The sequence below is a fragment of the Haliotis rubra genome, unplaced genomic scaffold (genome assembly GCF_003918875.1).
Source record: "Haliotis rubra isolate DU_JTF1 unplaced genomic scaffold, ASM391887v1 Scf506, whole genome shotgun sequence".
NCBI lineage: Eukaryota > Metazoa > Mollusca > Gastropoda > Lepetellida > Haliotidae > Haliotis > Haliotis rubra.
This window is the reverse complement of record NW_025767198.1, coordinates 386,402-401,066: the sequence shown is the minus strand read 5'-3', so window position 1 is coordinate 401,066 and position 14,665 is coordinate 386,402. Positions and strand designations below refer to the sequence as shown.

Below are 14,665 nucleotides of genomic sequence, written 5' to 3'. Positions count from 1 at the left end.
CTTGTATCTGTGCTGTAAGGTTGCCCATGGAGAGACCATGCATATTTTCAGAAACCCTTGTATCTGTGCTGCAAGGTTTCCCATGGAGGGACCATGAACAGTGTCAGAAACCCTTGTATCTGTGCTGTAAGGTTGCCCATGGAGTGACCATGCATATTTTCAGAAACCCTTGTATCTGTGCTGGAAGGTTTCCCATGGAGGGACCATGAACAGTGTCAGAAACCCTTGTATTGGTGCTGCAAGGTTTCTCATGTAAGGACCATGAACAGTGTCCGAAACCCTTGTATCTGTGCTGTAAGGTTGCCAATGGAGAGACCATGCATATTTTCAGAAACCCTTGTATCTGTGCTGCAAGGTTTCCCATGGAGGGACCATGAACAGTGTCAGAAACCCTTGTATCTGTGCTGCAAGGTTTCTCATGTAAGGACCATGAACAGTGTCAGAAACCCTTGTATTTGTGCTGCAAGGTTTCCCATGGAAGGACGATGAACAGTGTCAGAAACCCTCGTATCTGTGCTGCAAGATTGCCCATGGAGAGACCATGAACAGTGTCAGAAACCCTTGTATCTGTGCTGAAGGTTTCTCATGTAAGGACCATGAACAGTGTCAGAAACCCTTGTATCTGTGCTGTAAGGTTGCCCATGGAGGGACCATGCATATTTTCAGAAACCCTTGTATCTGTGCTGTAAGGTTGCCCATGGAGAGACCATGCATATTTTCAGAAACCCTTGTATCTGTGCTGAAGGTTTCTCATGTAGGGACCATGAACAGTGTCCGAAACCCTTGTATCTGTGCTGTAAGGTTTCCCATGGAGGGACCATGCATAGCGTCAGAAACCCTTGTATCTGTGCTGTAAGGTTGCCCATGGAGGGACCATGCATAGCGTCAGAAACCCTTGTATCTGTGCTGCAAGGTTTCCCATGGAGGGACCATGAACAGTGTCAGAAACCCTCGTATCTGTGCTGTAAGGTTGCCCATGGAGGGACCATGCATAGCATCAGAAACCCTTGTATCTGTGCTGTAAGGTTGCCCATGGAGAGACCATGCATATTTTCAGAAACCCTTGTATCTGTGCTGCAAGGTTTCCCATGGAGGGACCATGAACAGTGTCAGAAACCCTTGTATTTGTGCTGCAAGGTTTCTCATGTAAGGACCATGAACAGTGTCAGAAACCCTCGTATCTGTGCTGTAAGGTTGCCCATGGAGAGACCATGCATATTTTCAGAAACCCTTGTATCTGTGCTGTAAGGTTGCCCATGGAGAGACCATGAACAGTGTCAGAAACCCTTGTATCTGTGCTGTAAGGTTTCCCATGGAGGGACCATGCATAGCGTCAGAAACCCTTGTATCTGTGCTGCAAGGTTTGCCCATGGAGGGACCATGAACAGTGTCAGAAACCCTTGTATCTGTGCTGTAAGGTTGCCCATGGAGAGACCATGAACAGTGTCAGAAACCCTTGTATCTGTGCTGTAAGGTTGCCCATGGAGAGACCATGCATATTTTCAGAAACCCTTGTATCTGTGCTGCAAGGTTTCCCATGGAGGGACCATGAACAGTGTCAGAAACCCTTGTATTTGTGCTGTAAGGTTGCCCATGGAGAGACCATGCATATTTTCAGAAACCCTTGTATCTGTGCTGCAAGGTTTCCCATGGAGGGACCATGAACAGTGTCAGAAACCCTTGTATCTGTGCTGTAAGGTTGCCCATGGAGGGACCATTCATATTTTCAGAAACTCTTGTATCTGTGCTGCAAGGTTTCCCATGGAAGGACCATGAACAGTGTCAGAAACCCTCGTATCTGTGCTGTAAGTTTGGCCATGGAGAGACCATTCATATTTTCAGAAACCCTTGTATCTGTGCTGTAAAGTTTCCCATGGAGGGACCATGAACAGTGTCAGAAACCCTTGTATTTGTGCTGCAAGGTTTCTCATGTAAGGACCATGAACAGTGTCAGAAACCCTTGTATCTGTGCTGTAAGGTTGCCCATGGAGGGACCATGCATATTTTCAGAAACCCTTGTATCTGTGCTGTAAGGTTGCCCACGGAGAGACCATGCATATTTTCAGAAACCCTTGTATCTGTGCTGTAAGGTTGCCCATGGAGAGACCATGCATATTTTCAGAAACCCTTGTATCTGTGCTGAAGGTTTCTCATGTAAGGACCATGAACAGTGTCAGAAACCCTTGTATCTGTGCTGTAAGGTTTCCCATGGAGGGACCATGCATAGCGTCAGAAACCCTTGTATCTGTGCTGTAAGGTTGCCAATGGAGGGACCATGCATAGCGTCAGAAACCCTTGTATCTGTGCTGCAAGGTTTCCCATGGAGGGACCATGAACAGTGTCAGAAACCCTTGTATCTGTGCTGTAAGGTTGCCCATGGAGGGACCATGCATAGCATCAGAAACCCTTGTATCTGTGCTGTAAGGTTTCCCATGGAGGGACCATGAACAGTGTCAGAAACCCTTGTATCTGTGCTGCAAGGTTGCCCATAGAGAGACCATGCACATTTTCAGAAAGCCTTGTATCTGTGCTGCAAGGTTTCCCATGGAGGGACCATGAACAGTGTCAGAAACCCTTGTATCTGTGCTGTAAGGTTGCCCATGGAGAGACCATGGATATTTTCAAAAACCCTTGTATCTGTGCTGCAAGGTTTCCCATGGAGGGACCATGAACAGTGTCAGAAACCCTTGTATCTGTGCTGTAAGGTTGCCCATGGAGTGACCATGCATATTTTCAGAAACCCTTGTATCTGTGCTGGAAGGTTTCCCATGGAGGGACCATGAACAGTGTCAGAAACCCTTGTATTGGTGCTGCAAGGTTTCTCATGTAAGGACCATGAACAGTGTCAGAAACCCTTGTATTTGTGCTGCAAGGTTTCCCATGGAAGGACGATGAACAGTGTCAGAAACCCTCGTATCTGTGCTGCAAGATTGCCCATGGAGAGACCATGAACAGTGTCAGAAACCCTTGTATCTGTGCTGAAGGTTTCTCATGTAAGGACCATGAACAGTGTCAGAAACCCTTGTATCTGTGCTGTAAGGTTGCCCATGGAGGGACCATGCATATTTTCAGAAACCCTTGTATCTGTGCTGTAAGGTTGCCCATGGAGAGACCATGCATATTTTCAGAAACCCTTGTATCTGTGCTGTAAGGTTGCCCATGGAGAGACCATGCATATTTTCAGAAACCCTTGTATCTGTGCTGAAGGTTTTTCATGTAAGGACCATGAACAGTGTCCAGAAACCCTTGTATCTGTGCTGTAAGGTTTCCCATGGAGGGACCATGCAAACGCCAGAAACCCTTGTATCTGTGCTGTAAGGTTGCCCATGGAGGGACCATGCATACGCCAGAAACCCTTGTATCTGTGCTGCAAGGTTTCCCATGGAGGGACCATGAACAGTGTCAGAAACCCTTGTATCTGTGCTGTAAGGTTTCCCATGGAGGGACCATGAACAGTGTCAGAAACCCTTGTATCTGTGCTGTAAGGTTTCCCATGGAGGGACCATGAACAGTGTCAGAAACCCTTGTATCTGTGCTGTAAGGTTGCCCATGGAGAGACCATGCACATTTTCAGAAAGCCTTGTATCTGTGCTGCAATCCCATGGAGGGACCATGAACAGTGTCAGAAACCCTTGTATCTGTGCTGTAAGGTTGCCCATGGAGGGACCATGCATATTTTCAGAAACCCTTGTATCTGTGCTGTAAGGTTTCCCATGGAGGGACCATGAACAGTGTCAGAAACCCTTGTATCAGAAGGTTGCCCTGGAGTGACCATGCATATTTTCAGAAACCCTTGTATCTGTGCTGGAAGGTTTCCCATGGAGGGACCATGAACAGTGTCAGAAACCCTTGTATTTGTGCTGCAAGGTTGCCCATGGAGGACCATGAACAGTGTCACAAACCCTTGTATCTGTGCTGTAAGGTTGCCAATGGAGAGACCATGCATATTTTCAGAAACCCTTGTATCTGTGCTGAAAGTTTCTCATGTAAGGACCATGAACAGTGTCAGAAACCCTTGTATCTGTGCTGTAAGGTTGCCCATGGAGAGACCATGCATATTTTCAGAAACCCTTGTATCTGTGCTGCAAGGTTTCCTATGGAAGGACCATGAACAGTGTCAGAAACCCTTGTATTTGTGCTGCAAGGTTTCCCATGGAAGGACCATGAACAGTGTCAGAAACCCTTGTATCTGTGCTGCAAGATTGCCCATGGAGGGACCATGAACAGTGTCAGAAACCCTTGTATCTGTGCTGAAGGTTTCTCATGTAAGGACCATGAACAGTGTCAAAAGCCTTTGTATCTGTACTACAAGGTTGCCCATGGAGGGACCATGAACAGTGTCAGAAACCCTTGTATCTGTGCTGTAAGGTTGCCCATGGAGGGACCATGAACAGTGTCAGCATCCCTTGTATCTGTGCTGAAGGTTTCTCATGTAAGGACCATGAACAGTGTCCGAAACCCTTGTATCTGTGCTGTAAGGTTTCTCATGTAAGGACCATGAACAGTGTCAAAAGCCTTTGTATCTGTACTGCAAGGTTGCCCATGGAGGGGCCATGAACAGTGTCAGAAACCCTTGTATCTGTGCTGAAGGTTTCTCATGTAAGGACCATGAACAGTGTCAGAAACCCTTGTATCTGTGCTGTAAGGTTGCCCATGGAGAGACCATGCATATTTTCAGAAACCCTTGTATCTGTGCTGCAAGGTTTCTCATGTAAGGACCATGAACAGTGTCAGAAACCCTTGTATTTGTGCTGCAAGGTTTCCCATGGAAGGACCATGAACAGTGTCAGAAACCCTTGTATCTGTGCTGCAAGGTTTCCTATGGAAGGACCATGAACAGTGTCAGAAACCCTTGTATTTGTGCTGCAAGGTTTCCCATGGACGAACCATGAACAGTGTCAGAAACCCTTGTATCTGTGCTGCAAGATTGCCCATGGAGGGACCATGAACAGTGTCAGAAACCCTTGTATCTGTGCTGCAAGGTTTCTCATGTAAGGACCATGAACAGTGTCAAAAGCCTTTGTATCTGTACTACAAGGTTGCCCATGGAGGGACCATGAACAGTGTCAGAAACCCTTGTATCTGTGCTGTAAGGTTGCCCATGGAGGGACCATGAACAGTGTCAGAAACCCTTGTATCTGTGCTGAAGGTTTCTCATGTAAGGACCATGAACAGTGTCAGAAACCCTCGTATCTGTGCTGTAAGGTTTCTCATGTAAGGGCCATGAACAGTGTCAAAAGCCTTTGTATCTGTACTACAAGGTTGCCCATGGAGGGACATGAACATGAAACCCTGCATTATCAGTGTCATGGAGGGAAACCCTTGTATCTGTGCTGTAAGGTTGCCCATAAGGTTGCCCATGGAGGGACCATGCCCATAGTGTCGTCAGAAACCCTTGTATCTGTGCTGTCAGAAAATCTGTGTGTAAAGTTTCCCATGGAGGGACCATGAACAGTGTCTGAAATCCTTGTATCTGTGCTGTAAGGTTGCCCATGGAGTGACCATGCATAGCGTCAGAAACCCTTGTATCTGTGCTGTAAGGTTGCCCATGGTGGGACCATGCATAGTGTCCGAAACCCTTGTATCTGTGCTGTAAAGTTGCCCATGGAGTGACCATGCATAGCGTCAGAAACCCTTGTATCTGTGCTGTAAGGTTGCCCATGGAGTGACCATGTATAGTGTCCGAAACCCTTGTATCTGTGCTGTAAGGTTGCCCATGCATATTGTCAGAAAATTTTGTATCTGTGCTTTGAGGTTGTTCATGGAAGCACCATGCATATTGTCAGAGAATCTTGTATCTAGTCTTCTGGTTACTGATTGAAGGGTTGATGGAATCACTTGTATCATTAACTGGTGTCATCATAACAATACAACTTTGGCCATAGAGCTTTGAAGTAAACCACACTGTTCATGTCCTAGTGATAACCACAGACATTTCACAACCTTCAGTCCTGCCCCTAGTAGTGAGGTCCCTAGCTGCTAGAACACACTTGCGTTTGCCTGATTGAAAGAGGGATTCATTATGCCCATCTGATGGCGGTGACATGTAACATTATCTCCTGATGCCGTGATCGTAAACGACCATACAGAGATAGCTGAGAACTCCTTATTGAACTCTTCATCGCACTGTTTCATGCTATGGTAGCCCATTTTACACAAATGGAGCTGGAAATCTGTGTTACAGATCTCAGAACCTTCACTCATACTCGTAACTCCTGGGCCTATAAATAAGAGCATAAAACCCTTTTACTATCATAAGTAACCTCAGCTGAAATCAGGAGTCGAATGTTTTACTCCTTACATACCATCAGTAGGTGTTAATGAATTTCTGTATTATAGTGATGACACCAGGTTTTCAGAAAACAGTGACCAACAGGTTGTTTTTAAGAGTATACTTTTTTAAGAGTATACTGTCAGAGCAATAAGAATACTTCAGTCTGTGTTAGCAAGTTTCAATTCTACAAGCCAAGACCTGTCATAATTTTTTATTGAATTTGGTTTTAACATAGAGGCAATTATTTGTTAAACTTACCAGACCAAAAGAAAGTTTACTTATCTCAGACTTAATGTTAACATCTTACATGTTACTGTAAATATCACAAAATTCTCCTTTCATGTACTTATTCCGTACTGTTTACAAGATCACTTTTGCCAAACTTAAAAAAAAAAGAAATTTAGAATTTCCAGTTGTAAGCAAAACATATTTTCCTTCTTTTGCCATAATAAGTGCTGCCATCACTTTGTCTTTGGGACATTGTTACAATTCACATCACATTTCCAGTCATGATGTTGCAGGAATCTCTGTATGTGCTTTTGTTTACAGATGAGATTGCCAATACCCCTGCAAGACTGCCACGGGAATCGATGGCACACATTGGCCAGAAGTGCCATGTAAAGTCTCCACAGGGAGGAAATACTTACGACCTCCCACATACTGGCGAAGGAGCAGCAGCCAAGACAAGCAACTCCCGTCTGCCTCCACTTGAGAAGCTCCTGAAGAGACGGGGAACAGTAAGGAAGAATAACATCTACGATTCCTAACTTGATAATGATCATTATTAACCAGGCTGTGATATTATGTTAGGAAAGATATTTTTATAATGTTTTGTGATATGTGTTATGTAACTGTGGGTAAAGTGCAATTATTGACATGCATATTATATGCAGTATGAGGAGATATTTAACAATATTGATGCTTCTTGTGTGACTAGATGTAATGGTTTTCAGTTGAATCTGGTGGTCATTTTGATACATTTTAAGAGTCAGGGGTTTTATCCTATTTATTTATGTGTCTCTTGCATGATAGTTATCATTATGCCAATCTGACTTTGTATATTCCCTGAAGTGGAAACATTGACAACAGGGTTCCAGGACACATGTACCAGCTTTATGTATTTCTGATACAACTCAATTCTCTGACCAACTAACATTTCATGGCAGTTCCCTTCAAGGAAGTCTTTGCAGTAGTGATTACCAGTTGAATCAAGTCCTTGTGCAGGTTTCTTTACAGTGTACTAAGATGTGAGGTGACATGCCACTGAGCACCATGTTGTTACAACACATCATGAACATACAGTGTTATTTTGGAAACAGTACATGTCCCTTTTCTCACATATCTGATGGATACACTGGCTTCGTGTATCTTCCACTTGAATCAAGGACAAGCAGCCACAGTGATGTGAAGCAACTACCAACAATCTTCCCCCATGGGGATGCATGTTACCAGAGATCAGCATGAACAGTCTTGTACATGGGAGATTACATCATTGCCATAACTCCTGTATCTGGCTGCAGTCACACAAAGCTGATCATGAGAATGTTCAACTGAGGTCCTCCTCACTATCCACTACACACAGCTAGTTGTCCAGATGGGGCGGTGGGCTGGCCCAGTGATTAAAGCGTTCGCAGATGACCCGGGTTCAAATCCCAACATGGGTACATGCCCATGTCTGGTGTCCCTTGATAATATTTCTGCCAATAAACATCCAGGGTACCGTTGTACAAAACAACCTTAGTGCTAAGGTGATCATAAGTGACCTCAACATAGACTTATAGTCATACTCTTAGCGCTAAGGTTGTTTTGTACAACGGTACCCAGCTCTTGAGCTTGGAGGTGGGAAAATCCTCACTTCAGAACTTCCAAACTCCACGATCCAGAAGATGGTGGAAGTAATTCTGATGTGATGGAGGTAGTACTCTTAGCAATATTAAAACTATTGTTTGATAATTCTTATGAATCCTCTACCTCTATTACATCACTGCCAGAATACACCAGAGGGAAACAGGTAGGTTCTGGCTGTCATACTCTCGGTGTAGTTGACAGCAGTAATATCCTCTTGTGGATTCATCCTAAGAATCCTTGAAAATTTGAGAACAAAACACAAATATGTTGTCTCTTCAATATAGGAACTCATTCTCTACAACTACAGGGCTTGTATTTCAGTTGACCTACACTAACACCTGGATCCATTCCCATGGTTTTTGTGATCATACATTCCATCCCCCTTGTGTTTCATTAACATTCTACCGACCAGTCAAGTGCTGACGTAAGTGAAAGGGTATGGGAGGTAACTCATTTATACCAAGAAATCAAAACACAGCCAGACATGAAGACATCCTTTCCTACATCCTTTCTCTTGTGTGTCAATCACTTCTGAACAATGTTAAACAATACTAGACACATTTTGAGACCACTTTATGGACATATTACGAAAACATCTAAGAGTTGTTCCTATCCAAAACAACCGAGGGAACATTTTGACTAAATTGTGATGATTTGGCTCTTTGCAAAGTTAAACAAGATGTTCATTAGGGGCACCTGTCGCATAAACTTAGAAGTTCCCAAAATTTGAAAACAATCCATCAAATAGTTTTCATGTTGTTTGATGAACAAATTTTCCTTGGGAATTTCAAAGTGAGTTCAAAATTAATTAATTATTTTGTATTATTTTTTGACAATTTCTATATCTGTATCAAAGTTTGCATTGCACCTTTTTTTGTAAACAAAGAAGCCATTGCCAGAATCTGAAATCAATCCATTAAATGGCAACATAAATTTATGTTAGTCAAACAAATTTTCCGTTTGAAGTTTTCCCGAGTTTAAGAGACAAAATTTTCGATAATTCTTGATAAATTAAACATATCATAAATGCACTGTGCTTCTCCAAAAGATATGGTAATCCCCAAATCTGAAATCAAACCATTAAATCATGTTCAAGTTATTGGTTGAACAAAATATCAAATATGTACACTGACGTACTCGGTAACTCTTGTGAAATCAAACCATTAAAACATGTTCAAGTTATTGGTTGAACAAAATATCAAATATGTACACTGACATACCTGGTAACTCTTGTGAAATTAAACATTGCACTGCAACTCTCCTTTAGATAAAGAAGCTGTTTTACAAAATTTAAACTTTCCTTGTTTGGATTTGTAAATTGCTGCAATTCTTGGAAAAACTATTATCATAATACATATTCGCACTTCCCCACTGCTTAACTTATAAGGCAAAGAAGATAGTCCCCAAATTTGAAAACAATTCAACCATTATCAGTTGAACAAAAATGTCTTCAGATAGATGGACGGACGGATGGAATTCCTTTGTATAACTATATACCCTTGACCCTGAAAATTCTTTTTGATGGAACGGATGCCTTCATTATGGAGCATGTCACTTCCATCTATGTACAAATACTTACATCTACACAGATGATACTTAAATTAACAAATATGATGTCACAATCTACCCAAGAGGAGGCATCATCTAGTATTGAAGTATTGTCTTAGTAACCAATTTTTGTTCAAATAACTGACAATAGTTCTGGGTCTGTTTTATGTAACCTCTAAGGAACTGTCAGAACTTTTAATGAAGTAACTCTTCATATAAATATGCCGAGGTTTTGTTGAATGAATATACACAAATTGATGGAGTTGTTTTTTCATTTTAATGATCATACTTAGAGATGATTTTAGTTGTGAAAATACAGAAAAAGCCAAATGAATATAGACAACCAACATGCTGCTAAACATTCAAATAAATCATAGATATGTTTGTAAACAATATATCCAACGTTTATATTAACTATATCCAGCTAGGGGCTTCACAACTCAATATCATGGTTTCAGTAGCAACATGCATCATTTGGAGATAAAAGTATCATCAACATAGATGGAAAGTGTCCTCTGTGCATTAGAAATTATCTTCCACACAGATGTAAGTATTATTTACATAGATGACGAAAGGTTTTGAGACTGTTGCACTAACACACTTCCAAACTTCATGTCCATTAAAGCAGGCGGTGACTTGATTTCTTGTTAGGGACCCTTCATAAGTTATGGCTCGATGGGGTGATGATGATTTTAAGGGGGGTCACCCATTTTGTTCTGGGGAGGTGGGGGGATTGGGTCATCAATATTGTACACATGTACTAGGGGGATGGCATTGATTTTGTACATGACATGCAGGGGGGGGTCACTTACTTTGTACATAAATGTGTGTGTGTGTCATTCACATTGTACATGCTTCTCCATAAAAATCATCATCACAGACACACACAGACACACACACACACTCACTCACTCACACATAAGTTATGAACGGTCCCTCAATAGAAGTTACCTCCCATACCCTTCCCTTATGGTGACACTTGATTGGTTGGTAAAATGTTCACGCAATTGTCAGAGGTTTCTGGTGTTGGAAACACAACTGCCAAAGGTACAGCATGGTGTATTTGGTATTGTTAGAAAACTTGGAATCTCCGACAACCAATGTGGCCAGACTTGAAAGAATTTTGGGTGCATTTCTATGGAGGAAAAAAAAGTACTTCTACTGACATTCCAAAATGTTAACAAATCAAAGATAATGTTAAAGTATTGCTTTATGTATATGTTTAAAAGGTTGCTTGTATAATATGCAACTCAACTGTTTACAAACAGTGTTTATAAATCAAGGTGAGGTTCGCATGAAAATGCATGATAATTTCTTATGTCAATTGTTTTTGTTGGTAATTCAAAATGATTTCAAACTGAACATTGAAAGAAGAGAAATTCTAATTTTAAACCTTCAGCATTGAAACTAGGACAACTGTGTTAAATCGTTATATAATACAGTCCCTCCTGGATTCTGCGACGAATTTAAAGTAAATTCTGCATCCCATTTTTCAAAATTCTGCAAACAATTCTGCAGTTAAAAACTTGAAAAACACAAAATAATGCAATTTCAATCTTCAAAAAGATTGATTTTGTGAAAATAATTACAGTGTCAAATTCAAATATCATTGTAAGATGCTGAAGAAAATATTACTTTGTAAAAAAATCATCTTTATTTTGAAAGTATCGTTATAACTAATGTCTCAGTTCGTATTTGTGTAACCAATCATACTTTTACATGTACCCCTACTTTTCGTTTCGGTTGATGTCAATCTTGATTTAACTTTCAAAATAAGTAAATTCCGTGGCAGTGAAAAGGCAAATACTGCAGGTATTCTGCATGAAAATGCATTTTCCACAGACCAGTCATTTTTCTGCATCAAAAGGTAATTTCCGCGGTTTATTCTGCAACCGCAGATTCCAGGAAGGACTGATAATAATTCTGAAGCGCTTCATTTGACAGGCACTTTTGCCCACATTGACTTTACAAGCTACTCTGCATCTAAAATGACATATATTTTTTGAAAACTTAAATATGTGCTTGATATATAAACATTATTTTCACACCACATTCTCTGAAGTCTGGGATGTCTGTACCTATGCCAACTCTGATGAACTTAAAAGATTGAACTGGAAGCAGCTAGATTAGTTACTGATCTTTGAAAGTACACATTTTGAAATAGTTCATGACTGACTGAGTTTGGTTTTACACGCTTTTAGCAATATTCCAGCAATATCATGGCGGGGGGACACCAGAAATGGGCTTCACAAAATAGTTCATGAAGGATAGGAACAAAACCCATATCTGTGATCTTGACCTTTAACCTTGTCTGTGTTGTTTTACATAGCTTTTGAGCTATACAAATATTCTAAAAAATGGTATGATATCTATCTGTTTAAATGTAGCTGTAGTGCTCTTTCAAAGATACTATGGTTACAATGGAAATGCCTTACACTTTCAATTCTGACAACATTGGTTTTAGAAAACTGAAGATTCCAAACTTTCCAATGATAACCAATACATCATGTTATACCTATGGTAGACCTATCTCCTTTATTTGGTAGCTAGCTGGAGATTGCCACTGGTCTGGAAATCAAGGGCAGGTAATTTGTGTTTGCATGACCGACTAGAATGGATCCAGGGGTAGTGTAGGTTTACTGAACTAGAAGCCCCGGAGATACAGAGGGTGAGTTCTTGTAAGACAGAGACTACATATATGTGTTTTTGCTCAAAAGGATTCAATGGACGACTCCACAAGAGGATATTACTGAAAAACTGTCAACTACACCGAGAATATGGCAGAACCAGAACCCACCTGTTTCCCTCTGGTGTATTCTGGCAGTGATGTAATAGAGGTAGAGGATTCATAAGAATTATCAAACAATAGCTCCCTGTTAAAAAAACAGATAGTACTACCTCTGTCACATTGGAAATACTCCCACCAGTCTTCTGTTTCTGGATCATGGAGTTTGGAAAGAATTGAGGATTTTCCCATCTTTGCAAGCAGATGAGCAGGGTGCTCATTGGTGGTAATATTATCTTGACAACTAGTTGTGTGTAGCTGACAGTGAAAGAGGACTTCAGCTGTAATTTTTGAAGATTAGCTTTGTGTGATGGCAGCCATATACAGGAATTATGTCAATGATGTAAAGAGGTAGAGGATTCCTAAGAATTATTCCTGCTGTCATTATAATGGTACCTGACCTCATGTCCAATTCCGGCTCCAGATTAGCTGATCTCCCCAATAGGCACTTAATTCTCAATCTGCTGATACTTCGAAAGCTTGGTGATAACAGATGTGCACATACATAGAAACATTTACAAACTTTTGTTCCTACCAACTGTGTTCTTTGTGCAATACTGAATATCAACATCTCATAATCAGTGTTAAGTACTCATGAATGCATTATTTTATATTTTGTGCATTGTTCACATGAGTATATATTTTTGACATTGAAACAGTGAAACATACATGTAGTTGGTTTGAGGAAAACAGAGCTTCCAGTCAATGTTTAATACTCTGTTTTATATGCATATAATGATCAAAAATATTTTTTTACTGTGTTGATAATCCATCCATTTACAATTGTTATTAAAGTTTATAAACATGTTATCAATTGTTGTTATTTCGTTATTGGCATAAAACAGACATTTCCTTTAATTCTACCAAAGTTTTGGCACTAACAACTGTGACCCCATTTGTATAAATGGGGACATAAGACAAGCATATGCTGTGCATAATATTTGAATCAAGTGGTAACTACAGTATCCCTCAGAGAAAGTCACACAAATCCTACTCAGGTCCAACTGGGGTCACCCACTTGACGCTGGAGTGTGTGATCCTACCTAACTCGTTACAAAGATACAGAAGTGAATGAACATAGCTGTAGCATGCCCAACTCACAGCTTGGGAGCATAAAGACAATCCACTGTCAAAAGTACCCTGAGTGGAAGACAACGGCAGCCCTCCATTCAACTACTCCAGCAACTGTTCATGGTTCTACCTTCCTCCTGTCAACTTGAGGCATGTAGAGACAGTCAGTGCTATAGTAATGGAGACAACTGTTCATGGACAGTGCTATAGTACTGGAGACAACTGTTCATGGTCAACTTGAGGCATGTAGAGACAGTCAGTGCTATAGTACTGGAGACAACTGTTCATGGTTCTACCTTCCTCCTGTCAACTTGAGGCATGTAGAGACAGTCAGTGCTATAGTACTGGAGACAACTGTTCATGGTTCTACCTTCCTCCTGTCAACTTCAGGCATGTAGAGACAGTCAGTGCTATAGTACTGGAGACAACTGTTCATGGTTCTACCTTCCTCCTGTCAACTTCAGGCATGTAGAGACAGTCAGTGCTATAGTACTGGAGACAACTGTTCATGGTTCTACCTTCCTCCTGTCAACTTCAGGCATGTAGAGACAGTCAGTGCTATAGTACTGGAGACAAGTGAACACGTCACCCAGTACCCAAAGCTGGGGAAGTGGTGGTATTATTCTCACTTGCTGCAAAGGTGTTATAATGTCACCAAAGCTTGTTTGCTGCAAATATGCCTGACTGTGATCTAAGCCATGACATGGATCAACAAAGTCAGCTGCCTGACCACCCAATCCTACTAGTTGAAAGGCATGGGTTGCTGAAGGCCAGTTCTAACCCAATTCTTCATGGGTAGCTTATATAGTATATCATAGGTTTGATGTGGAGTCTGGCATGTGTAGAACAATTAACTAAGCAAATGATGCATTAGCAGTATTACAGAATAGAGGATACCAGCCCAAATCACTTAAAACTAGGTGGTTTTATGCTGCAATATTCCAGCAATATCACAGCAGGGAACACCAGAAATGGGCTTCACACATTGTACCCATGTGGGGAATCGAACCCAGGTCTTCTGCATGGTGAGTGAGGGCTTTAACCACTAGGCTACCCCACTGCCCCTCTGAATTGATAGAACTCATTAATAAACATAATATACATGCATTGAAAATATGCCAACAGTGAATGCCTTTGGA

General features: G+C 41.3%; 1 protein-coding gene across 1 annotated transcript in view; it reads left to right on the top strand.

Annotated features, from left to right (window-relative positions):
* Positions 1-8,358, top strand: part of LOC124292044 — a 33,314-nt gene extending 24,956 nt beyond the window's left edge. The window contains exon 3 of the mRNA XM_046729117.1: positions 6,824-8,358. Coding sequence (XP_046585073.1) covers positions 6,824-7,041 — 218 coding nt within the window. The 3' untranslated portion in view covers positions 7,042-8,358. The remainder of the gene's footprint in view (positions 1-6,823) is intronic.
* The last annotated feature ends 6,307 nt before the right edge of the window (positions 8,359-14,665 follow it).